This window comes from Panthera pardus, unplaced genomic scaffold (genome assembly GCF_024362965.1).
Source record: "Panthera pardus isolate Hobbes unplaced genomic scaffold, ASM2436296v1 HiC_scaffold_16, whole genome shotgun sequence".
Lineage (NCBI taxonomy): Eukaryota > Metazoa > Chordata > Mammalia > Carnivora > Felidae > Panthera > Panthera pardus.
The window spans coordinates 142,384,972-142,411,842 of NW_026526721.1; the positions used below are offsets into that span (position 1 = coordinate 142,384,972).

At 42.3% G+C, this 26,871-nt stretch overlaps 1 protein-coding gene across 15 annotated transcripts in view; it reads right to left on the reverse strand.

The window, feature by feature from the left end:
- Nucleotides 1–26,871, reverse strand: part of NEK10 (NIMA related kinase 10) — a 222,831-nt gene that overhangs the window by 167,814 nt on the left and 28,146 nt on the right. For 12 of the 15 annotated variants that reach the window (XR_008422616.1, XM_053903873.1, XM_053903876.1 and 9 more), the window contains 8 exons: nt 21,320–21,404; nt 13,229–13,270; nt 11,802–11,880; nt 10,621–10,688; nt 8,850–8,929; nt 7,368–7,454; nt 4,454–4,678; nt 1,184–1,323 (listed from right to left, as the gene is read on the reverse strand). Coding sequence is in view for 14 of the 15 variants with exons in the window: in XM_053903873.1 (XP_053759848.1) it covers nt 1,184–1,323; nt 4,454–4,678; nt 7,368–7,454; nt 8,850–8,929; nt 10,621–10,688; nt 11,802–11,880; nt 13,229–13,270; nt 21,320–21,404 (806 nt within the window). In the remaining variant the exon portion in view is untranslated. Of the gene's footprint in view, nt 1–1,183; nt 1,324–4,453; nt 4,679–7,367; nt 7,455–8,849; nt 8,930–10,620; nt 10,689–11,801; nt 11,881–13,228; nt 13,271–21,319; nt 21,405–23,281; nt 23,399–26,871 lie in introns of all 15 variants that reach the window. The other 3 variants (XM_053903879.1, XM_019422901.2, XM_053903880.1) reach the window with 2 other exon arrangements.

Below are 26,871 nucleotides of genomic sequence, written 5' to 3' on the forward strand. Positions count from 1 at the left end.
AACCACTTATGTTTTTAACTTTAAAAATTTTTCCCTTTTACTGGAGTATACAACAAGCTGTATGAAGCAGCTATATCTTAAGTGTACAGTCTGGTGAGATACTGCATATCTACATGCCCTGTAACTACTGCCGCTGTGATGAGTAAATAGGATAGGATACGTCCAGCTCCCCAGGGCCCCCCGTGCCCCTTCCCAGGTAGTAATCTGCCTACCACCAAACATGGGGGTAACTGCCCCTCTGACCTCTAGCACCATGGATCTCATCCACTTTTTGAGAGAGGCCTAGAAATCCCAGGAACTCTGATGTCAGCTCGATTACATTTCCTGGGGAGACTTCAAACTGGAAATCCCCAGCAAGTGCCCTTATACTGAGATGGAGGCCTTCAGAATAAGCAGAAATGGCAATTCGAAGAGGAGATCCTATTTCCCTGACTTCATATGCCTGCGAAGAAACATCCCCAGTCCTCAGGAGGAAATACTAGGGAGCATGGAACACCTGCCTTTCTCCTACCCCCTCTCGTCCTCCCCATGCCACATCTGTTCTCCTCTTGGGACCTGCCTCCCCTCCTGCTGACCCACCAGTGCCTCTCTGCTCCCCTCCTTAGCCACCGCAAGGCACCCAGCTTGATCAGCAGCACCGAAGCCCCACTTGTTGCAAAGGCCAGGTGCCCTTGTGTGAACCTTGTTCGGGGCTGTGCCAAACTGCCAAAAGTGTGCGCATACATTCTTGCTTCTGCTTTTGTGTGGCGAGAGAGGCTCTGTCCTCTCTTTAGGAGCTCACGTGGAATAAGGAAGGCATTCCCTTGCCCCCAGGGAACGAGTATGTGCATTGTACAGTCTCCCTTAAGGAGGGTGCTCTGAGATCTAGAAAGTATAGGAACCATGATTCTGGCCACATAGCAAGCTGAATTCTCTACTCCAGCTTTACCGATAATAAAGCTAATATTCTGCTCTCTTTATAACTGACTTCCATGCTGACTTCTCAATGTGTTCAGAATGTGGAAGGGAGAGAAAAGTTTGTGGCATCGCTAACCTGCAAGCCCAACACAAGTACCAGGAAGTTTCAGACTTCTACATGGATTGTGCCTAATTAATATTATCACACTAATTGTATAACAGAGAATAATAAAACAATATGTTAACCAGTATCAAGTAGTATAAGATAATAGTATTATATAAGTACCTGCTTGAAGAGAAAAAGTATTTTCTTGTATTTCCCGAGGGCTTAGGTCTTCTGACAAATGAAGCTGCTGGATTCTGCCTGCCGCATTTGCACTCGACAGGCTGCCGATGGAAGAACGATCAGAAACAAAATTTCTGTCTCTGAAAACGAAAAGTTAATGCACAATTTATCAATTTTCCTTCACGGTCAGTGCTTTGTGGGTCCTGTTTAAGAAATGTTTGCCTCTCCCAGGTAGTGAAGTTTTCTCCTGTGTTATCTTTATTGTTTCACCTTCTAATCTACCTAGAATGGATTTCTGAGTGTGGTGTGAGGTAAGGGTTCTTTTCTCTTCCTTCCTTCCCCTTTTTCTTTCTTCATTTCCTTCCTTCCTTTGTTTCCTTCCTTCCTTCCTTCCTTCCTTCCTTCCTTCCTTCCTTCCTTCCTTCCCTCCTTCCTTCCCTTCCTTCTTCCTCCCCTCCCTCCTTCCTTCCTTCCTCCATTCCTTCCTTCCCTCCCTCCCTCCTTCTCCCCCTTCCTTCCATCCTTCCTTTCCTCCTCCCCTAATGGTTACTGAACTGACTCAGCACTATTCATTGAAAAGACTGTCATTCCCCCACTGCTCCACATGTCCACCTTTGTTTTTCAACTCTATTCTGCTGCTATCAACACACCTGACTACATTTCAGTCTTCATCATTCTGAGTTTTCTTTTTCCAAGAAATTCCAATCTTATTTTGGTAAAGGTCTCTTCTATTATATCTTTGAATTTTTTTTATTCCTTCTGCTCTATTCTTTAACCCAGGATATCAAGTATCCACAAGTTCAAAACTCATCTTCTGCAAACCATATCCTTCACTCTCTAATGGTTCTCATTCCTTTGACTTTTTCCTCCACATTATGTGCAATTTTTTTCAAGCTTGCCCTTCCTTGTACTAATTCCAGTTTCTGTCTGGTACTCTGATGAACATCTCAGTTCTGTGGATTATTCAGTCCTTGCCTTTTCCCTAGCTCTGCAATCTCTCTCCTCCCCTTTCTGTTGTCCTAGCATCTCATCTTTAATCTCGGGTCATAAATGTCATGTTCCGTCTAACATCTTTGATAAAATAAAGCTTTTGTTTTTCTGTTTACTCAAGGTAACATCTTCTACAATAGATTCTTCATGTCTTTTATCTGTTTTGTTCTTTTTTGTTGTATGTGAATACTATATTTTTTTCATTTACTTATTTTTTACGGCAGCAGCTCAATCTGGATTTCTTTGTGCCTAAATATAACAAACATAGAGTCTCCCTGGCTTCCCTCCCGTGTCATCAGAGCCCACTAGTGCCTTTCCTTCAAGTAGCATTGAGAAGGTAATGGAGCTAGGTGTATGGATAGTCACAACTGGTGACCTTACCTGTCAACAAAATTATGTTAAAACTCAAATTTTAGAGATCACTCCCCCTACTCGAGTATACAGCCTTTTAGGAACCACTCTTGAGTTTAGGATTGTAGGTGAATGGGCGTGAACAGGTTTTCTGGAAACTGCCTTGACAACAATCCCTGTTCATACTCAAGCCGGCAGACAATCTGGCAACCTCCACCCCCTGTACCAGCCCCAGGCAGCTCCGGGGCAGGCACAAGCTCTGAAAGGACAGTGTTTACCCAGCTGGGGTAATAAATTCTCCCAGAGCACTGAGACATATTTAACGTAGAATGAGTGTTGACATATGTCATTTTCCCAGGGAAGAGTTTTCTAACATTGCACCATAGAAATGGACTGGCAAAATGACTCTCCAGACATGGATGAACTCTTTTCTATTAAGGATGGTTACATCTTGAGCAAAAGAGGAAAACTGCTGCCTTGTATTAAACTGAATTCTATGTGGTAAAAAAGGTAGGTTTTATCTTTGAAGTATTGCTTAACCAGGTTGAAATTCACTTTATCATCAAAGAAAATAAGTGCTCTCTGAGAGGGTGGTCCATAGCTATTGCACTAGGCGTACTGGTGAATCATAATGCCCACCACTACCATCCGCAGTTTACACACACAAACAAAAAAATAAAAAAACTTTTGCTAAACGTCCAAGGAGCTAGCTTATTATGCCACAGTACAAATGGAAGATTTATAATTTATACTATAAATTGAGATATTCCTATGATATTCGTAGAAGTGAGTACTGTCAACAGTTTATATTTTTTTCCTTTGTTTTGGTAATGACAGAAATCATTAACAAAGCTATTGTTCACATCTCTATAGTCTGTTCTTATACTTGGAAACGTCCTCACAGAAAATGAAGTTGACAACATGGAGTTCCATAATATTCCTAGAGGTACAACAGGCACAAAGTCTGAATAATACTGATTTGATAATATCTGGTCGTATTAAGAATAAGTCATTCTGCTTTTATTAGAGTGAGCTTTATTTATGTACTGTGGATTACAAGTGTGATTCCTTTCAGGCAGACGTGCTCATTTTCAACTTTGATTCTGTACCTATAAGGCTGAATTATGCTTTATGATAATTGTAGGTACTAGAACTTTCCCACCGACATACCAAAAGATATCCTTATGCATTACTTCAATATACCTAATACACACTTATTGCCACATACTTCAAGAAAATTTCAATTTGAAACTATTTTAACCAACCATTCCTTCTCCGCACTCAAGTCTTGGGTGTCATTAGAATTCTACTTTTGAACGACAGATAAGGTGCTAACCCACCTTCAGGCAAGAAAGATCAGAGAGGAAAGAAGGGCAACTGGACCAGGGTCAGCACATGCTAATCATTTGATAAATAATGCCTTCTCCCCTTTTAGCTAAGGGTTATTCCTCTGTTCTCTCATCGCAGGTTTTGCTTTCTCTTTGTAGATGAATGACATATACGCAGATGCAGACATCTTAGGAAAACAGCAAATTCAAAGGAACATTACTGTATTTGTTGGGATTACAATACACATAGAGCACGTCAAGAAAAAGGGGGCAAGATAAATGTTTTCTTCAGGTTCTTGGGTCTCCATTCAATCTACATTTGCAGACTGATGGCCTTCTATATTCCTGGTACGGAACTGGAGGCTTGTGATTCAAAGATAAATATGTGAGGGCTCCCAAGAAGCTTAAAAGATGAATGCCCCTGATATTGAGCTCACGCACGTCTGTGACAAGGATAAATGACTGTCCACGACAGCAATGGCCAAGGAGCAGGAGGAAGTTAGCTGGTAATGTGCCAATGTACCAAATGTGCCCTTGGATGGCAGGCTCCCCGGCCTTCAGTGACTGGGGCAGAGTAGGCCAAAGGCCCCCTCTGACTCACCCTCGTAAAATATGAAGAAGCTGCTTGATGCCTCCCCAAATGCGAATTTCCACACTGGTCTCAGGGTCCTCACAAACCTGAACCAGAATCCAGACAACACTCCAGAGCAGCTTCAGGTGGTCCGAGTGGAGCAGGCTGAGGAGGACGGGTACCCCCTCATAGAGCTTCACCTGCTCCTTTACCTGGGGTTCGGCACAAAGTAGGCGCAGTAACTCTGCGGTTAATCTGAAAGGGGAGGGGAGGAGGAGAATGAGAACCCCGGCACGGCGGGTTATTGACTTCACATTTAGACTAGAGCCATCATCACTGCATCCCTGTAACATTTTCCAAGTCACAGGTCAACATATGTTTTCTCTAAGGGGCTGGATTGCAGGCCAGTGTTTTATGCTTTGCCAGCCACCCAACCGAGCCAATCTATGCAAAAGCAGCCACAGACAATACATAAAAACACAAGGGCATGGCTATGTTCCAATAAACCTTTATTTACAAAAACGGGCAGGGAGCCAAATTTAGCCTGCAGGTCAGAGTTCGCTGACCCGCTGTTCTAAGTCAGAGCCTCACTCTGAGCCCACTGGTCTGGCTAAAAACCTACTAACCAGCAAATAGATACCGCGTATCATACAATAGGACCGGCATTGTGCTCAAGACAAAAGAAATAAAAGCTCCACCCAAGTCTTCAGAAACTTACTAGGTGGTTACAAAAACAAGACATTAACACAAATGGCAAAAACAAAACGAGAAACAACAACAACAACCCTACAATGCAAGGAACGTAAAGGCAAAGTGCCCAGTGAGTATCTGGACAGTAAAATAAAGATAATGATAGCATGTGACAGTGGGTTCAGCTGAGCTCTGAAACATGATGATGATGCACACTTCATAGAGCCACCCTTAACCCTAAACACTCTCGCTGGACAGCGGCACCCTTTCCCGTGGCTTCAAACACCCGCTCTGTCCTGGCATCGTGAGCCAGGCCCAGGCATCACTCTCAACCTCCAGAAGTTCTAGCCACATGGCAGTCCACCATGTGTGTCACCCCACTGGGTCTCAGCTCAAAGTCATTATCCTCCTCTTCACGTTGCCTCTTCCTCTTATGTGCCCAGCGTTGATTCATGAAACTACAGCCTTTTCAATTTCCCAAATCAGAAGACGGAATCATCCAAGACGCTTGCTTCTCCTTTCCCAACCTGCCCCTGCCAATCAAGAGCCTTCAGGGCCCCCTATTTCCTGGGCAACTGCCGAGATTAATTCTCTTACAAGTCATGTAGCTGGCTAACCCCACAGCTCCTCCCATTCTTGCGATCCTTGATTGTGTCCAAGACATAAGCCCCTCTGTCACTCGCGTCTCCAATCTTCTCATGCCCACACGACTCTACCGTTCCTTTCCCCTGAGCCAATTTCTCACAGCTCCAATCCCTCCCAAACTTTTGTGCTCCGACATTCAGAACATATGTTTTTTGGCAAATGGTATTCCTCATCTCCTCGAACTTTCCACACCAAACGTTCCCTCCTTGTTCTCAGTGGAGCTCATTGTGTGGCTACATTCCCCACGTCACACACCCTACACATTGCCACCAGAGTAATCTTCCCCCAAAATGAATCTGATCATGCTTAAAATCTTCCTGGGAGTCCCCATAATGTTCACAGATAAAAACCACACTCTTACTCGGCACAAAGAGCCCAAGGTGGCCTGGCTAAAGGCATCTTGCTGCTTCCTCTATAAAATATAGAAATTGACAGGGTCATTGTGCCGATCAAATGAGTTAACACACAAAAGCACTTAGAGCAGGGCCTGGCATATAGAGAGCTGGATAAAAATTAGCTATATTTTTAACTCAAGATTAACTGTCTAGTTTTCTGGCACTTTCCCTCTTGCACTCTGTTCCAGCTGTGCCCAACCATGCACTGCCTCGAACAAAGACCATTTCATGCCTCCATGTGGGAGCACATTCTGTTTTCACTTGTTCTCTCCCTTTGCCTAGATAACTCCGTCTTCCTTCCGGAAACTTGGCATGACCCCTGGCTCTGACTGGGAGCTTCTCCTCTCTGTTCCCACGGTGTCCTGTGAACCCATCAACCACACAATGGTGAAACCACTGACCTGCACGCCCGTCCTCTCTCCCACACTACACACTCTATCCTGTTCATCTCTGGCATTCTAACATCTGGGCAGAGGCTGTTTCCTAGCAATGGGCTCAGGTAAGCAACTCTGTCAGTATAGTTTGGAAAAGAGGGTGAAACTGAGAAGAAAGATTCAAGGCGGTTTACTATGGTTACGTGTCAGGACTTCATTATTTGATGTCTGTTACCTGCTTTACTTCTTGAGAAAATTATGACTTACTTAACTAAGTATCAGATAATGTATGTTGCAACTCCATTTAAAAACTACCCAATAACTATCTGGATACGGTAATTCTTCAGAGCAATATGTAAGTTCAAGTGAAAATGAATGCATTTTCAGTTCTGTTTAGAGTTATAATAACAGGTGGTCATGAAACAAGTCGGTAGCTATCTTAATGTATTTTACTTGACTTAAGCAAAATAGATTTTAGTGATCTAATAATTTATTCAACATATAATCTGAAATTACTAAAAATAGAGCCACCTCAGAGTTTCTTTCCTTAAAGGCACAGGATGTAAAAAAAAAAAAAAAATCAATAAACAAAAATATTAAGGATGTAATCGTTAAGACTTATATAATTTGATTCTTTGCCCAGATCCAGAAGTGGTGCAAAACCAAAGATAAATCAATATACCCTCTCTGTTCTAATTTATTTATAAAAACTTTAAGAGAAAATAAATGTCAAGGTGACTCATAACTTCAGTTAACAATGTAAATAACAGGACATCATAAAAATGATTATAATAATTTTCATCAACTATGGTATTGTCTTTTCCCTATTAGCAATCCTACCTTTTGGAAAGCAAGTCATATTCATGTAAAATCATCAGCAGATTTTCTACAATGTTGAGTTCACTTATCTTCTCCCTACATTCTGGACTACAAATTAAAAACTATTAGTAATTACTAAAGACATACTTTACCATATCCATTTGTCTAATACCCCAGTTCTCATATTATCTCAGGAGGAGAAACAAAAAGCAATATAGCTCCATGGGCTAGGGCTACATCAAATTCCCACATTCAATAAATGTCATATGTCATAAATTCAAATTTGTTTAATAACAGTATGATGATAATTCCCTTTCTCCAAAAAGAATCATATGCTGTTCATAAAAAAGTAATAATAGGCATTATTCACAGTAGCCAAGATATAAAAATGACCTATACAGGTGTGTGTGTGTGTGTGTGTGTTGTATGTAACGTATATAATTGAATACTATTGTCTGTCTATAAAAAGGAATGAAATTCTGCCATTTGTGACAACATGGATAAACCTGGAAGGAGTTATGCTAAGTAAAGTAAGCCAGATGGAGAAAGGTAACTACTATATATCAGTGTTACATGGGATATAAAACAAAAATTAAAGACCTGATGACACAGAAACAGAGATTGAAATGGTGAATAGTTGCCAGATGCAACTAGCTAGAAGGAGGGGGAAATACAGGTTAAAGGGTACAAACTTACAGTAATGAAAAGAATGAATACTGAAGATCTAATGTAGAGCATGGACACTATAGTTAATAGTGTGATATTGTACACTTGACAGCTGATGAGAGCAGATTTCAAGTGTAATTACTACACACACACACACACACACACACACACACACACACACACACACAGAGTTAAGTAGGTGATGTGATGAGTGTATTAATTGTCGTGAGCGTGATAATCATTCCACATATATAAGGTATATTAAATCATCATGTTGTGTACTTTAAACATATGTAATGAGAGTAGTCAATTATTCCTTATAAAGTTTAAAAAAAGAAAAAGAAAAAAGCATTGATCCACTTATTGGCACAAAAATATATTTAAAGCACTTTTACTTAAACTGATCATGATATCTATAAAGGGAACATGCTACCCAGAACTGTATTAAGGGTAAAAATGTTTGAAAATGTTTTAGATGTTAAAATAAATACATAGGAGAGAATGTTTTTTAAGGTTGGGGAGATTTAGTTGTCAAAGAAAAATTGTGGTAATTTTGAAAGTGGAAGTATCTGAGGGTTGGATAAAAGACTAGGTCAGTATTTCTGGTTAGGAAAAAATGAAAAAAAAATTTAAAGTGGGATTTTCCTTTCCATCTTAAGTTTTAAAATGATACTTTTTCATCCAGGATCCTCTTCTATATATTAATGCTATTCCATGCTTATTTTTCACAAATTATAACTAAGTAGGTAAGCAACTAGAGAAACTGATCTATTTTCCATCTCTCCCACCTAAACTGCTACAGCAGTGAAACTGAAAAGTACAGTAAAATACACTTACCTTTCAGCTAAACTAGCCAGAGCCAGAAGGGCACCCAGCAAAACATTAGTATCTCGGGCACCAAGTAAATTTACTAATGTCTGAAAAATGAAGTAAAAGAAAGTTTCATTGCGTAAGTGCTACAAGCTTCTTGGGTGGTATAATGTTTCTTTCAAAGATCATTGAGCTTAACCTCAAGAGGAGTTTTATTAAACATTCACCACACCCAGCTCTTCCAGGGGGTAGGGCCCCTTCCTGCTTTGAGACTCAGGACAAGTTCCTTGTAGCCACTCCTTACCCAGGGCAGGAAGCCAAAGCCACCAAGCTACACGGCCAAAGGTCTCACTCTTCCCTCTATTTTCATGTGCCCAGGAGGTCTGCTCTGCCTCTTCTGATCTCTCCCCAAGGAGAAGTAGAGAGAGTAATAATAGAAACCACAATACTGGTAGCAACCAGTCATCGGGAGCTCATTCTGAACCAGGCTTTACGGTAGCCTCTTTCCAAACTGAGGAACTATTTTTCACCAACGTATTGAAAACTCTCTTCCCCGCCCCCCCCCCCCAAACTAAGTAAGGTATATCAACATTAGCAAGCACTCCATTTGCCTCTGAGATTTCTAACTGATGTTGAAAGAGCATGAATCGATGCTTCCAAGCATCATCCTCAGTAACATGATTTAGCTGCAGGTCTGTACATTATCAGTTGCCTCTTCTGAGGTCCCCTTCCCCAGAGACTTTTAGAACTCAGAGTCCCCCAAAAACACACTGCAGGCCAGAGGTGTAAGCCGTGCAACAACTGATGAGGAGATCTGGGTTTCTTTTATGCCAATTTTTCCCCTTTATGATTTCATTCGTGTTTTTATGAAGCTATCATTATCTTCATTTCTCTCATCCCCTCCTCTTATTCTTCTCTCACTTTTTTCTCTACCTTCTAATAGAATGTCCCCAAACTTCAGTCCCTGAAATATCACTTCCACAATTTTTGCCATATCCTCCATAATGCTACTCAAAATGTTCCTTAAATTCTCAGTGATAGTATCGGTGAAATATATGTGGCTATCAAAATGAAAAGTGTTGACTTGTATATCACCCAGAATCATCTCCTACAATATGGGCAGCATGTGTGAACACATTTTAGGCAACCTTGCTCTGGTACATGCTAGGAAGTAACCTCCTGGGATATGACAACTCAACAGATTATTAGAACTTGGCTGTAGGCAGCTCCCACCTAAACAGTTTTACTATAAATATAAATTTAGTCTGTTTTAATTAAACCTGCATTCATTTATCTTGAAATGCATATTCGATCCAGATGCCTGTAATACTATGCCATCTGATTATAAAGTTGAACCATATGAAATTGGCATATAGACATGACAATTTCATACGGTTCAAACAAATATAACCCCATGTGCCATATGGAATGTATTTAGATGTGTACGTACGCTTTATTTGTTCACTTGTTAACACACACCTAGGGTAAGTTTATATATATATATATATATATATATATAGCCAGGGTTTCTCAAGCAACATTTAAATAAAACAATGAACTTGGTTGTTCTTAAGTGGCATAGGAAAAAGAAAAAAAAGAGTTTCAGGAAACCTGCTTGTTATTTCCATATATGCTCCTTAGGCTAATAAAGAATATAAAAGGGTTGGCAGAGATGTACAATTCTAGGGTAGATTTTGTGAACTATAATTATAAGAAACTTGATCATGGGGCTCTCAAATTCAGCAGCAATCCACTGACATATGGAGCTGAAGTGTTCACTCCTTCTGGGACTGCTCACCTTGTGGGCTCCACTTGTGGTGACCCATTCTCTTTGGTCTTTGACAGCAGCAAGTTTTTGAAAAATATCTATAAAGAAAGGAAATAGCTGAAAGAGGGATTCGGTGCTTAAAGGCAGCAGTATTCATAGAAACTCAGGTCTGAATTACCGGAAGGGCAAGCAGAGAAAGGGCAAATGGGAAGACAGATAACACAAAAGAAACAATGGAGGGAGAAGGAACAGAGTTTTTTGGTTTCTTTTCTTTTGAATTCTGAGAATTACCTCTGAAGCTCAACTAATAATTATTATATCTTAGTATTATAACAATAAATATGGAGACAACAAAAAAGGCAAACATCTCCTTCCCCTTAAGGTCCTCAACAGGGTCCTCTAAAAGTTCAAAGTGAAACCTACTCTTCAAAGATTCCCCCCTATAAAGATTTCAAGTATAAAGAGGAGGGGGGAGGCCAGTGAAGGTGATGGCCACAGCAAGGTTCCCCAGCTGAAGAGAACAGCTGTTCTCAAAGAAACTTCCTGGTGCCGAGGGCTTGTGACACACTCTCTTCTCCCTTTAACTGAGAATCAGTGTGCTGCCGTGGAAACAAACACTGTAAATTAGACCATTCACACAAAGAAAATGGGCCAGCACCCAACAACAACAGGGGGCCTGCAGATCGTCAAACCTGGAGAGGATGGAAGGTGGGGCCTTCCAAAGAGAGAAGATTGAGTGCCACACCCACAGACCAATGATTTCACATTATCATCATTACAGCAGGGTCTTTTTCTTTCTTTTTTTATGTGCACGATGTTTTAAATTTTATGAGGTAGGTATTATTAGTATTAACCCAATTTTATAGATGAAAACTGAATAGCCTATGACATTTTAATAGACATCAAAGAAAGCAAAAAATATTTTTACCCAAATCTGCCATTACGGAAGTCTCTGTTGCATTAATGTAGGCCTGTACTCACTGAAAATCTTCCACCCGAAACTGGGCTTTTCAAGGTAAGAGTTGTGATCTGAAGTTTTCCTTCTGGGTATATTTTGCCACTAAATAGAACTATTGACATGGACTCTCAATACCATGACTGTGGATGGGTAGACTCATGAGCATTCCAAGTACCCTTTTTCCTGCTGAAAAGACCATCCTGCTCATTCTAGCAAATCAGGAAAGTTGCTGTGTCCCTGCGACAACACTTACATGTCATATTGACCAGCTTGTCCACACTGTGCTGGTCTTCCCCATAGCCGAGGTACTCATTGGCCACGATCTCCATGTACTGCAGGAGGGACCAAACCAACAAGAGAGCAGATGAAGGACAAGATGTGTACTTCTGAAAATGAGCTGTAGATGGCACAACAGATACACCAAATAATACTCGGGTCCCTGGGACAGGTTCACTTAAGGGCAAAAGGTAGCTTGAGTTTCTAGATTCTTCACCTTCTCTTGCATGCCCTGAATTTCAGGGAGGGACCATGGAAAGATTATGTAAACTCTCAAAAGTCCTCAAATGACTCGTAACTAAGTTCATGGTGTAATTTGCCTCCAAATACCATACATATGCATGTATATGTATATGTATATGTATATGTATATGTATATGTATATGTATGTATATGTATACACACACACACACACACACACAACCGTCATACCCCATATACCAATAATCAGAATAAAATGGGTAGGGGGTAGTCTGATAATCCCTCACTGTAGATAATTGATTATAATAAGAAATAGGCTCAGAGTAACACACATAGATTTCTAATATTACAAGGGAAATGAAGGTGGATAAGAGGATCCTTTAGAATATGATTTTATGAAAGACTATGCCATTAAATGAGGTAAGCCCCCAGCCAATTAAAAGACAAATCTTAAAAATAAAAACTAGACATGATGTAGCAATTTCCCAGGAATGAAAATATAATAAAATAAGATAGGTTTAGCATTAAACTGCCATTAAATTTAATCTTCCATTAATATGGAATGAGTTTGCAGGGCCATTGGTTTATTATGAAAATCATTCTTTCTGTACATGCCATAGGTTTTAGGAGAATGGGCTGTTCCAACCCAATGCCCTGCCTAGAAAATTTTGTTTTATCATACTAATAAACCCAAACATTTAACTGGCTCAACATATACAGTTACCTGTTCGCCTTCCCCCAGTAGCTACAAAAGCAGAAAACTAAGTGAAGTTAAAACCATTCCTCACATTGTCATGTATTTGGAAATATTTCAGTGAGCACGAGAATTCTTTTTTTGTGGAAAAATGATAAGCATCTTCATAACCAATATCTTCTCCCCTCATCTGGTATGTGCAATGCTGAGGATTTGGTCCTGCCAGCCAACACCTATTTCTTTTCATTACTAATTAAAGGCATGTGACCTTTTATAGAACTTTCTTGTTTCGGCAGGCTGGGTAAAATCACCTGGAACAAAATGTCATGGGTCCCTTCCTGCTCTGTGAGTATCCTGCCATACGCACACTTATCCACCCTGCCTGCTCCTCCCCTTGGCCGGCAGCCTAAGGTAGGAAAGCCATCTGCTGTCACACACCTACGTAATCCTCGCCCCGAGCCATGGCGTGAAATGGAAAGGCAAGACGAGCCACCACAAAGGAATCTTACCTGCGCTAGGTTTTCAATCCCGCCCAAGCTATGGAGTATCTCCTAATAAAACAAAACAACAGAACATACACAAAAGATGAGGGTGGAGGGCAAGGTTATTTTACATGCAATTTCTTGATTAAATCATGAGACATAATTATTTTTTGAAGGTCCACATTCTAACATAAACTCAATGTTTGCTATTTGCACCACATTTAAGACAAACTCTTAATAAGACCTTCAGCCTGACTCCTCATTCTTTCTATTTCCTCTCATGTCATCATAAAATATTACAGCTGGAAAGGACTGTTAGATATCGTTCCCTTCACCCTCCTCACATTGCAGATTAGGACAACCAAGACCCAGAAAGGTAAGCCACTTTGCCTAAGTGACCAGCCTGGATAGGAATGGAATCCAGCATCACCAAGTTCCCAGGACCTTCCTGTGGGCCTCTGCCTAGTGTGGTCCACAGACAGCAGCATCAGCCTTACAGAGGAGCTAGTAAGGAGTATAGAATCTCCTGCTGAATTACACTCTGAATCTCCACAGATTCCCAGGTAATCCACAAACAGTAAAAGTTGGCAAGCACTGCTCTATGGGACTCCTCCTTAAAATGGAGAGGATAATGGCCTTATTAAACCCTGACTCTAAACAAAGGTAAGCATAATCATCGTAAGTGTCTCCTGATGCAGGTCTTTAAATCCAATTCCCAGTGAGAAGGCATTTCATGAAACTATTCTAAAAGTGGTAATTGGGGGAGACCGGGGTGTGAGGCTGCAGGTGTGAGAAGGGCCAGCTTGGAACTCTACTAACAGCAAATGCTTTCCTATCATCCATATAGACATTCATCTTCAGGCAAATGTGTTTCAAGTGGCCCTAACCTGTTTATTTATACTGGCATCTCTTTCCTTAACATGCATACAAGGAAGTCGTTTGAAATACAAATATTAGCCATCATTGCAGTTCTGTTGGACGTGCATGGTGATGAGTGCTCAAGTGTGGGGAAGAACAATCTAGTTCCACCATGAAGCCAACTGAGTGGGCAGGCTGAACAAAAGGCTCAGATTCTTCAGGCCTCCTTGTCAAGGTTTCCTTATTCAATGTGAAGTGAATTTGGAAACACTAAACATACCCATGTTTCAATTAACTATGAAGCCACACTTATAACTCAATTTAAAATAGTTTTGTGGGGTGCCTGGGTGGCTCAGCTGGTTGAGCAACCACCTCTTGATTTTGGCTCAGGTCATAATCCCAGGGTTGTCGATTCGAGCCCCACACTGGGCTCCACACTGAACATCGAGCCTGCTTAAGATTGTCCCTCTCCTTCTCCCTTCTGTCCCTCCCCCACTCATGTGCCCTCTCTTTCTCTTTCTCTAAGAAAAAAAAAAAAAAAGTAGTTCTGTGACTGCCTACTAATTTGAATTTTCATCATTGTTTTTACTGTAGAAGAGCTGCAATTAAAAAACAGAATATTGTACACATTATTCCTAGTTATGGCAGAATATTTTATACATGTAAAAATAACACATAAAACTCCTTATGTTTGTTCAACAATTTTTTTTCATTCTTATTACATAAAAGCCCTGTGTTAGGCTCTGAAGGGGACACAAATATGCAGTGAAGATGACCGAGGCCTGCTGCACTGAGCTTTAGGCAAGCATATGCTAGATATACAAGTAACTGGCACTCAAGACAGAATTTGGAAAGCGTTATAAAACACTTATACATGAAGTGCTATGATGCTCCAGGAGGAACACATAATATCCTGCCGGGAGGACTAAGGAAAATGTCTTAAGGATGGTAGCCCCTGAAAGGGCATAGAAGGATGGATAGAGTTGCTGAGAAGAAATTGGGGAAAACCAGGGAGATTTGCACAGTAGGTCCAAAGGCGCATGGAAGTTGTGCAGAAAGAACATCAGGAGAAGCACTTCCGTGATTCCATGAAGGGCATTACTGGGAATAATGTCAGGAAAGCCAGGTGGGACCAAACTGTGGGAGGGCTTAGATGTGAGCCTGAATGTGACCTCTGTCATGAGGGCCATGACATCTGACGAAAATGTGTGAACAAGGGATGATTAGAATCAGCTGTGAGGGGGCACCTGGGTGGCTCAGTTGGTTGAGCGTCCAACTTCGGCTCAAGTCATGATCTCATGGTTCATGAGTTTGAGCCCCGCATCGGACCTGCTGCTATCAGCCTGTCAGCACAGAGCCCGCTACAGATCCTCTGTCCCCTTCTCTCTGTGCCCCTCCCCAGCTCATGCTCTCTGACGAAAAAAAAAAGAAAGAAAGAAAGAAATCAGCTGTGGGGACTTCCTTCTGGTTTTTGAATGAACCAGAAAGGGAAAGAATGCCACCTAGAAGCCCAGTTGGTTGGCGGTGACAGTGGGAAGGAGAATGGAGAGGCAGAGATAGTCTGTGAAGTCGTGTCATCAAGTAAACACGAAGACATGCTAGAAGAAAGGGGACAAAGTAGAAGACAGCACCTATTTGAGCCTGGGGACTAAGGGGTGGCAGATACTAACAGACATAAGGAAGGAGACGGGAAGAGTCTAGTCTAGGTCAGAGAAGACTCGATTTGGGACATACTGAGCTACTGCTGGGATATTCACTTGAGAAAAGTACAAAAGACCATGGGAAATGACGTGAGAGCAAAAGATTAAAATCTGGGAGTTGTTGACTTGAAGGAGATTTAAATTCGAGGCTTGGAAGTGAGAAGACACCACGGGAGAGAATAATGTTTAAATGATTGGTCATGGTCATGGTCGTTTTTAAGTTTTTACCTTGACAAGTAACATATCAATCCAATAATTAGTATTAACAATTTGGGACTAAGTCCCAAACTCTGTTCTGGGAATAACCCTTTTATTCTGTGCAGTGGGTAGCATTAGACATTCTATTTAAAAAATAGTAATAATTTCATGGCCAAATTCAAATTAGCTCGTAAAATAATACTTTAAACAGAGTTTGACAATTGGTTTTATCATAGGGCCCCTCAGAGCTTTGAACATCCCGCCATGCATTATAAGCCTCCAATGGGAGAACTGAGTGCAGTTTTTCCCAAACATCATTAATTGAAGCACACTTCTTTTCACTGAATATGTATTAACTCCCGTGGATCACCATTGGAGAAGCACTGTTATGACGTATAGGAAAGAGAGAGAGGGTCTGTCACTCTCTGGGAATGTTGTTGTTACATACTCAAGAATCTGCCCTTCATTTACAAAATAAACACTCCCCGCTTCGGCCCCCCATGCTCCTATGGAGACTGGAGCAAGGCTAGGAGATGGCTCACAGAATCAGGGTCCTCCCTATATTTCGTTTGGTCATACCAATGGGATTGCTCTAACCTGAGAGCGTCAGCTGCAGCAAACCAGAACCACAAGTTACGCATGCGCATACCTGGGCTTAACGGTTCTGACTACTAACCGGAGAAGCAAATATGACCGCACACTTGGATGACAGCAACACCTCCCTCGTGCCCTGTCAGATCTCAGCATTTTCTCCCTGCTCACAAGCCACAGAGTCACAAGACTGGCTTCTGTACTTCTGAACCCAATGACCTGGAGAAAGTCCCCAAGTCAATCTGACCTGCAGTCCAATGTGCAGTATGTGAACAAATGTCCATGTTCTATTCCCTGAGGTTTTCCTTTTTTTAAAAAAGTGATACAATAATATAATACAGATAAAGAGTATGTTCTTTAAAAAGGGAGCACAGTGCAACACCAAAATAGATGTTGTTATGCACCACTATTTTTGCAATGGCCGAAAATGTCAGTGACGTTGGATGCTCTCATCCTACACCTAATCAGCAACCAAATCAATGTCGAGCACACTGCAGTGAGCCCTTAACAGTGAATCACAAATGTGATCACTTTACTCCTCTGCTTAAACTCAACAGTGGTTCCACACTGCTCATTTCTGGGTCTTGATTTTCGGCCCCTCTATGTGCTGGCATCTTATCTTTCCAGATGGAATAGCAGTACTCTTGAAAACCTTGGTAGGTTCTATTTGTAGGGGATAAGTAAGAAGAAAATATAAGAGATGTTTTAAAGTTTCCTACCTTGGAGTCTGGAAGCAAGGTAGCGCCATTAAAAGGATTAAGAGTTGCTTCTGAAGGTTCAAGGTGAGAGGAAGGATCAAAGAGCTCCATTTTAAAGTTACTGAGTGGAATGCACCACCACAGTGCTTCTCAAACTCTTTGGTCTCTGTGTTCCTTCACACTCTTAGAAGTTACTGAGAACCTCAAAGAGTTCTGTTTATGTGGGGTATATCTACTTATCATATTACAAGTTAAAAGTGCGAACATTTTAAAACACAGGAGGAGTAGACAAGCACACGTTCCATCGGCCATCAGAGCTGTGACATTTTCACGCATCCCAGAGCCTCTGGAGAACGCCACTCATATATGTAAGACAGTGAGTGTGAAAAGTCAAACAACACCGTGGCATTATTTTTAAGATATTTTTGGCCTGGTAGAATCCCTGAAAGGGTTTCAGAGATCCATAAGCCGTCCCCAAATCGCACTTTGAGAACAATTACACTATTGTGTCATCCATATGGCCGTCCAAAATACTCCTGGAAATTTGTGACTTACATGAAGAGAAAAGTTGGAGACTGGAGGTATGTACTTGTAAGCAAAAAAACAACAATGCCAACAACGATAGTTGAAGCCAAGAGCATGGGAGATAGGGGAGAAGATGATGAAAGAAAAGAACTTTGGATGGGGCGCCTGTGTTGCTCAGTCGGTTAAGCCTCCGGCTCTTGGTTTTGGCTCAGGTCACCATCTCGCAGTTCGTGGGATCAAGCCCCGCGTTGTTGGGCTCTTTGCTGATAGTACAGAGCCTACCTGGGATTATCTCTCTCCCTCTCTTTCTGCCCCTCCCCTGCTCGCTCTCTCTTTCTCTCTCTCAAAATAAATAAACTTGAAAAAATAAAGAACTTTGGGAAGGTTAACATTTAGGAAGGCAGGGTCAAGAAAAAGAGCAGTAATACAGAAAAACACAAAGTGCTCAGGAAGAGCTATGGCCTCCTGGGAGCGGTGGAGACAAACGGAAAATGCGGTGAAGCCTGTGGGCTGCTAAGGGAGTTGAGAAATGCAGGTGCTGGGATAAGGTCACTCAGCCTGCCCATCTTTTTACTGTGGTTGCTAAGATAATTGTACTTAGGAGCTTTTAAGATTTTCACTTCATCCTCGGTAAGCAATGTACTACGGCTTCACAGTAAAGTCCAGGTGGCCATTTCTCTGTATCCTGCTTGGGATTCCTAACATACTTGAAACCTCAGACCACGTGTCTCCCTTTAATTGCGAACAACCCTAAGCACTCCATATTTTCAAAATGGCTTCTCTTTCATTCCTTCCAGTTTTTTTTCTTGCTGGAGTCTCCGTTAAGCATATACTGAAGTCTCTGGCAGGCAAGATCCAATCTCTGAGCTACCAGTTTGCAACCTCTGGATCAAGGGACGCTGACTGAAACATGGCTTCCAGGGAGAACCCTGTTCACAAGAATTCAGTGTGAAAGCAATACAGCCCATCAGTTCTGACAGAGAGGAAGTGGGTTCAAGAGATATAGCCTGACCTCTCAAGAAATGTAGTAATGAAGGGAAGGTGAAGATTCGAAGGGACATCTGGGTCCAGGAGAGGAGATTTTTACAATAATAGAAAATAGAAAGGGAGACACTGACATAGAAATGAAGAGAATAGATAGATGGGTAAGCCTTGGCAAGGAGGAGGGATATTTCTTCTGAGACAAGAAGAACATAAAGCTTCAAGGTAACCCTAATATTTCAAGCAACAAAGAAGAGATAATAAGAGAGTTCCCACTGGAATGGCTTTGGTTTTCCCAGAAAGCAGACAATGCTGTAATTTGGTGAGGATGACAGGGTCAGGAGGGGATCGGAGTATGAGAAGCGGACAGGGTTTGGAACAGCCACTGTGGATCCTGCGGCACAGACTCAACAAGCGAGGAAAGGAATGCCTAGCAAGGATGAAGCCTCGCTGAGATTAACTGACATAAATTACAGTAAACCCCAGCAAAGCTTTGTGACTTCGGCCAACAATTCTTGGCAACTCAAGATGTTCAACAACCGCCTGAGCACACGCTCTTCTTTGTGGAAAGAGTGCCAGGAGGAGATATTCAGAGAGAATACCCTTCTATGGAAAGACTAGAAATCGGGGAAGGACTTCATTTCAATATGTGTTTAGTCACAAAATCCCATAAACAATGAGGTCACTGAATTCTTTCCTGGAGAGAGCAGGGCAATCAACCCTGTCCCGATCCATCAAGAACTAGACTAAGAAAGGCAATACTTTGATGGAGATCAGCAGAGTAGGACACAACGGTCATCAATTTTCTAAACAAACAGAAAATCTCTGAGGCAAATACTTTGCTAACTTCTATAAGTCAGAAAATTAGAGCCCCTGCTAAAAACCTACCTTCATGAGAGTGAAAGGAGATGTTATTAATAATTAAGTGGGAACAAGGAACACATACTGGGACTGACCCGGGCAAAATGGAACACGTGGTCCACTGTTATTACATACGCTGCACACAGAATTGCAAACGGCCCTTCAGAAATACATGGAATACATAGTTCTGTACGGCTGGTCATGGGAAAAAAAAAGGATGCTGTCTTCCCAAAAAAACTCTGAGCAACCAGGACAGAAAGCCATTTGGACAATGCCCTGAGTCACACAGTCAAAGGGCTCACTAAACTATAATAGCACAAGGCCAGCTTAGAATACAGAATGAAGAAGTGGTGATTCGTCTAAAGGAAACAGGTGGCACCACCAAGAATCCTAGAAGACTCAAATCAGAGCGGGCTCTGTAGCTGACTAGTACGAAACGCTTTTTTTAAGTGCCAAGGTTGGAAAAGATGGTTATTGGGGTAATGAAGAGAAACGCATTCCGACGCAAACAATTCATCAGTAAAACCAAGTCCAAATTAAAAGATCTTTGGAGTGGTCTGAGCTTCCTAGTAGCTCATCAGGACAGGGTGTAAAGGAGATGCTTCTTAGGGGGGAAAAAAATCTGTGAAAACACCGAAGCACGTATTTAGAATAGGTACGTTCTAAATATTTAACATTGGCAAGCAGTAACAATGACTAAATAAGCGATCTTGAGGCTTTGGAACAGTGGTTCTCAAACTGTGGTCCCCTGACAAGAAGCATCAGCTTCACCTGGGAACTTACTAGAAGAGCAGATTTTCCAGCCCTCCCCAAACCTACTGAACGACCAGCTGTGGGGATGGCCCCTAGCGATCTGTAGGTCATCCATGTGTTTCTGACACACAGATGTTTGAGAACTGCTGCTTTATGGAAGCAGCTGTCTACCAGCCGATACTAGAAGAAATAATTTTGAAGGTCTGGGTGAAATGTTAGGGAAGCTTGTTTTTTAGAGCCTCACTGCTAAAGCACTAAGTCCTTGCTGTGCAACGTGTGGGCCATGGACCAGTGGCATTGGCGTCTTCTGGAAGCTTCACAGAAACGCAGAGACTTGGGCCTCAGTGTGTACCTGCTGAATCAGAATCGGTGTTTACAAGATTCCCAGTGGATTCCTGTGCACGTTAAAATTCAAGAAACACTAAACTAGAGGCAGCAGCACACTCCAGTAACTAGTGAGAGGGGGGAAAGTTTCTCGGCCTCGCAACCCTCATCGGAGACCAGCGGCAGGTCCCGTGCTCACCTCCAACTTAGGTGTGGGCAAGGGCCCGGACTCTGGAGCAGCTGCTAAAACTGCAGCCTCTGCCTTTCCCACGGGCTGCCTCGGGAACTCCCTGAGAAGGCCCCCACTTGTCACTGCTGACTTTGACCAAGGGAGCTGCTTAGCCTTGAACACACTCAAAGGTGTGGCCTGAACTGCCAATGGTTTAAACATACGCCAGAAGTCCCATCCACTTAATACCATAGTTAATACAGCAGAAACATACAGATTTGTTTGTCCCTATTAAATTGTTTCTCATATCTTTTTAAATAGCAGTTGAGATACCTCCTAAATTTGAAAGCTATTGAGTTGTGAGACAGGAAAAAAAAAAAAAAAAAAAAGCTAACATGATCCCAGATCTTTACTTCATCTTCATAACAAGTAAAAACTACCTTTATTTTTTCCAACCAACCTGATAACATGGATCCCTCATTAGTAGTCTCAGACAGATTAATACTCTCAGAAAGTGAATAGATGGGGCTCGATTAACCCACTCTCTGAAAGAAGAAAACAAGAGAAAGCATGTTTGCCCGTGTTGAAGAGGCCAGTGTGACAGTTCATGAACAACACAAAACAGTGCAGGACAATAAGGGACACACAAAGGAATAGCATTAGTTTATTTCGAGCATAAGCTACAACAAGGACTATTATTTGGTACCTGAACACTCAATCCATGTTAGCGTGAAATGCATAAAAACTGCCATCATCATTTGGTTCGTACTGCCCTTGCTGACTGAGGGGCAGCGCCTGACCAAAAGAAATAGCTAAAAGTTCCAATAATTAAATTTGACTTAACAAGAACTTATGCCCTAATAACCTAGAATCCATTTGAAAAAATTATACGCATACATTTTAAGAAAAATATTTTTATTTCATTCTTAAGCACATTTACTTACTAATGGTGTGTGTGCTCCTGTAAACACTAAACAAATTCTCAAGCCTTGTGATCAGATTGGATACCACCACCTTCTCCTCTTCCACCTGCTTTTCACCTCGTACTTGCTTTTTATCGTAACAACCATGGAAAACCCAGCTTCAGAAACATACGCCATCATCGAAAGGAAGGTAGCCCAATCTTAATATGGAAATCATACAGCACCTTGAGCAGTTGGCACTGTATCTGACAGATATTGCATAGCGTTCTTCTCCTTGAAAATTTCAAACACTCCATGACACCCTGGGGGTGCTCTGTAGCCTCCAGGGCACTTTGGTGGGCAGTTTGGGGAACACCGTGAAAAAGCATTTCCTTGGATCAGTTTCCCCAGAAGCAGACCCTGAGATGAAGGTTGGTGTACAGGTGAATGGCTAAGGATGTAATCTCAGGGGAGACCATGGAGAGTGGGGAGCACGAAGGAGAAGGGCAAAGACAAGCACGGGCACCCTCTCAGGCAACACTGTCTCACACGGTCCTCTAAGCTAGCCCGACAGTGGTGCTTGGTGCAAATGTTAACAAAACACTAAAACAAAGAGTGTCTGTTATTCCATAGTTAGCCAAGAAAAACTGAGGAAGATAAGGAAAGCTGTTCCAGACTAGAAGCCACATAACTTCTCCCACCCCCACAGCTGTGTTACTTATGCATCCAGCAAGGTTAGGATACTTTAAAGGTCTGCCCCTCGGTCAAGTGGAACATTTGCTTAAGCTGAGGTCCCAAGCCAACCCTTGCCTGGCCTGCCTCATATTAATCCTTAGCATTGGTGGTAGAATACAGCTTCATCTCCTCCACGGTCCTGAGAAATTCAGCTCTGCTCCCAAACCTGCACATCTCAAACGTGAGTGCACGAGACCGACCCTCCTCAAAGGCAGGACGAACATCTACGGTCACTGCCACTGGAGGTGTCACGCCCCACCCTACCCCCTTCCGCTCCACCCCAAACCCCTCACTATTCCTTCCAGAAGGAAGTTGGCAAATATGCTTTTCCCATGTTCTTATATTCCCAGGGATGTCTGAGAGCTCCTGATAGGTTAGAGCACCCCCCAACCCCCCACCCCACCCCACAGAGGCCTGGCTACAGACAGAGGCTGAACAAGACGTCCCAAAAGCATCACTGGCTGAGAACTGCTCTCCCCGCCATCACCAGGGCTCCCGGCAGGAGCTGCCCACCACACCCGCCATCAAACCCTGGCCCTCCTCTCGCCCAGGCACCATGACAGCGACACCTTTGCTACGGAGGCAAAGCTCAGTTTCTGAGAATAAAGGCAGGACTCAACCCATGCCGGTGCCGCCAGCCAGGCACAGTTAAGCCAAGGCCGTGCCATCGTTCATCCCGACTTCCCTGCGTTGAGGAAAATACTGCAAATTTGAAATGCGCTTTGAATTTAAAACAATCACCTATGGGGACACTTATTCTGAGACTCTTATTTCAGACAGAATACCTCTAATCTTTATAAATAGGGAGAGGGCACATGACTACTTTCCCCTTCAGGTGCTGGGGTCAGCTAAAGATAGCACGGAGCCTGAACTGGAGTGCAGAGATCCGACATCCCAAAGACCTAAAAGAAATAATGATCAAGTTGCAACAGCTGCTAAAAACCTAATGAGGTTTAATGCTGATTGCTTTTCGTTATTTAAGAGGAAAAGCCATGAGACATATCAAGAGGTGATTCAAGCTATAAATATGTGTGCACTGGTATTTTTCCTGTTAACTATATACAATCTTCATGAGGAAAAGTCATGACGTTTGCCACGTTTTTCATATTAAAATAAATACAAAAAGCTTTTTTTCCCCTATTTCCTCCCCCCTATAAAAAAGAAAAAAAAATATGCCAGGATAGGCTTTTTAAACTTATTATTATTGAAGGAATAGAAATAAATGAAGAGTTCCAGAAAAGTCTGAGTTAAAGGTTCTGTTCCAAGCAAACGGCATTTTTTGTTTTGCAATTTTGGGACTAAAGCCCAAAGCTATTAATATTTCTACGTGATTCTGGCCTCTGCTGTTATAAATGTAAATAGAATTCCTGGTGTCTGAGTCCTCTGGCTTCTGCTCTCTGAGCGCTGACCTCTGAAGGAGCAGTTGTTCCTTCCTTGGCTCCCAGCCCCTAACCCCCCACAAGGACGCAGCACATGGGATGGAGCCCTGGTATTCAAGAGGAATGGCGTGTTCTGTAAGATGATATATATCTCTGTTTGCCAAGAGGTGGGGGACTAGGAAACACACGACTTAGTGCAACCAGAGAATTACAGAGAATAATAGCGGCAGGCCATAAAGACGGGTGCTCTCATGGTATTGAGCCAGCAACTGCAGCCCGGAGGAACCCAGAGGCTGGCCCAAGGCTGCACAGGAGAGCAGAGCTGGGGCCTGACTCCTGGGTCCCTCCCCGCCCCAGCACCACTCCAGGTCCCACAGGCGGGGGTGACTGCAGGGACAGTGACTCTCCAACACGTACACTGTGGGAGCAGGAATGTTCAGCACAGCAGCCAGGGGTCCTCTGGGGCAGCTCTGAAAAAGCTGTCTGTCTGCAAAGACAGCGTTTCCCTGGAGGGTATGTCCCAATATAGCCGCCGCACAGCAGCGGATTCATGAGCGGGCAAATATTTATCCCCTCTTGTGACTGAACTTTTGCCACTTCTTTCACAGGACTATTAATACAGAACAGCGTGATCAGCTCCCACGGCCTTTGCCCATGACCACCTGCCACATCGCTTTCAGCATCACGCTCCGCTTTCAGTACAAAACGGGAAGGAAAAGTGGCACGGGCAACACAGCAACTGAAATGTGGTCGCAGGGCCTTCACCGTCTTGCACGGTGGAAGAAACCCGTATGTGATGTGAGAGCTCCACGTAAAAAGCAGTCACGAAGCTGCGGTATTGGAAGGTAAATACCACACAGGACAGCCAAATGGTCTGAGGTCAGCTGAACCCAGGGACGGATGCACAAGCCAGAGGTTCACCCTAGTCCTCATTCGTACCACGCTTCGCTCTCTTTCTCCCTCAGAATAAGCGGCATCTTCATGGTGACGTGTCATTTAAACCGCCTCTTCCATTAATACACAAAACAACAACAACAACAACAACAACACTTCCACCTCCGACTCAAAATTTAAGAGTGGAGAAATTCAATCAAGCCTGTTTCAAAATAAACATTATCTCGCATTCATACAACAGAGCCCTGTATTCTTTTTGGAGGGGGAGAGATGTTAGAAAAGTAAAATTCACATCCAAATAGCCGTGGTAAGACTTAGAAGAAAAAAAAAGTATGTGTGAAGAAATTAACTACAAATGAATACTCAACGCATCTTTACCGGCTTATTCCAGTATTCATAGCGGGTCTTTCTTCTTTCTTTGTGTTTCCCACTAAATTTAGCCCCAAATATGCGCCCAACCGGAAGTCCATCCAATGGGTTATGCTAGTCCCTAAAGTCAGAGAGATATTGAGCAGAAGGGACTGCCTATATGTGTTTCTTCTACACAGTTGATGGAAGTTTCAGAGGTAGAATGGTTTCAAATATTTACTCATCACCTACTGGTAGCCAGGCATGGTTACATGCCCAGGGTAAGGCAAAGGACAAAACCGTGGACTTGTGTTCATGGAGCTGACCTTCTAAAGGGAGAAGAGCAATAATAAAAACAAACAAATAAAAATTTATACGAGGTGGTGTATAATGGAGGACAAGAAAGTTTAAGGGTTTAGACAGTCCAGGGGATATTATTTTAGGGAAGTCAGAGAAGGGTTCTCTGGGCAGATTAGCATCCAAGTGAAGTGAGGAGTGAGTCTAGGTCAGAACAGCAGAAGAGTTAAGTATATAGTCCCTGAGCAGGAGTGTGATTGTTTGTGCAAGCAATAGTAAGGAAGTCCGTCGGGCTGAAGCAAAGTGAGCCAAGACAAGGTATTAGGAGCTGAAGTCGGACAGATGGCAGGAGCCAGATCTGTAGGTCTTTGGAGAATAAGAATAGGGACTTTGGAATTTTTATTCTGGAAAGCCACTAAAAGGCTCCAAGCAGAGAACTAGTATGATCCAACAGATTTTTGAAAGGATCCTTTAGGTGGCAGTATTGAGAACAGTATAGGGAATTGGGGATCAAAGCAGGGAACCAAGTAAACTTACTGCAATTGTCCAAGTAAGAGATGATGGCAGTTTGGACCAGGCAATAGGTGGGGAAGAATAAAGCTGAGGGAGGGCAAGTTGAGCAAGAAAAATCAAAAGTCCTGTTTTAGGCATGTTAGCTTCAAGATCTCCAAAGAAGAAAAAGTCCACTAATCACTAGGTAAAACAAAAGATGAATTGAGAGTAATTATATACAACTTATAAGGCACAGTCTGTCAGAGCAAAGCTCTCCAAGTGTTTGGGGATTGGCTGATTTTAGCCATGGAAATGTGGTCTCTAGACTGTATCTGGAAGTCACTGCCTGGCTCTCAGAAGGTCATGTACTAATGGGAAGCTGTCATTTATTGGTTTGGCCACGTTAAAATTTGTTCCAGTGGTTGCATGTGGCCCAAGAACAAGCAGTGCTTTCCTGGAAAGGCTAGAACATTTTAATTTCATACCTGGTGGATATCCAAGTGATTGATTTTTGCAATCTATTTCCAAAATATGCCACATTTACAGTAGATATTTCAGAAAACGAGATGTAAAATAATAAGGACACCAACTTGTTCTTATTAGAAAAGTGATTGCATTTTTGGAGCAAAAAAGTCATGCTAAATGGATCAGGTGGTTCTCTTTTAACTGAAATGGCAGAACCTGGTATATATATACTTACTTCCTCAAAAGTTGCAATATTCTGGCAATTGTAGAATAATCATACCAGGAAGAGACCAGCTAAGTGAACCCACTTTAAAATAACACCAAACATATTAAATAGCAGGGAGCAAGTTGCAAGGAAAATCTTATCTTAAAAAATAAACTAAGATATATTTTATTTTACATTTCACAAAATTTAAGTTATAACCGCAACTCTGCCCTAATAACTAGAACAAAGCAAAAATGGATTCTGCTGACATTTTGGGGCACACTTTTTCTGACCA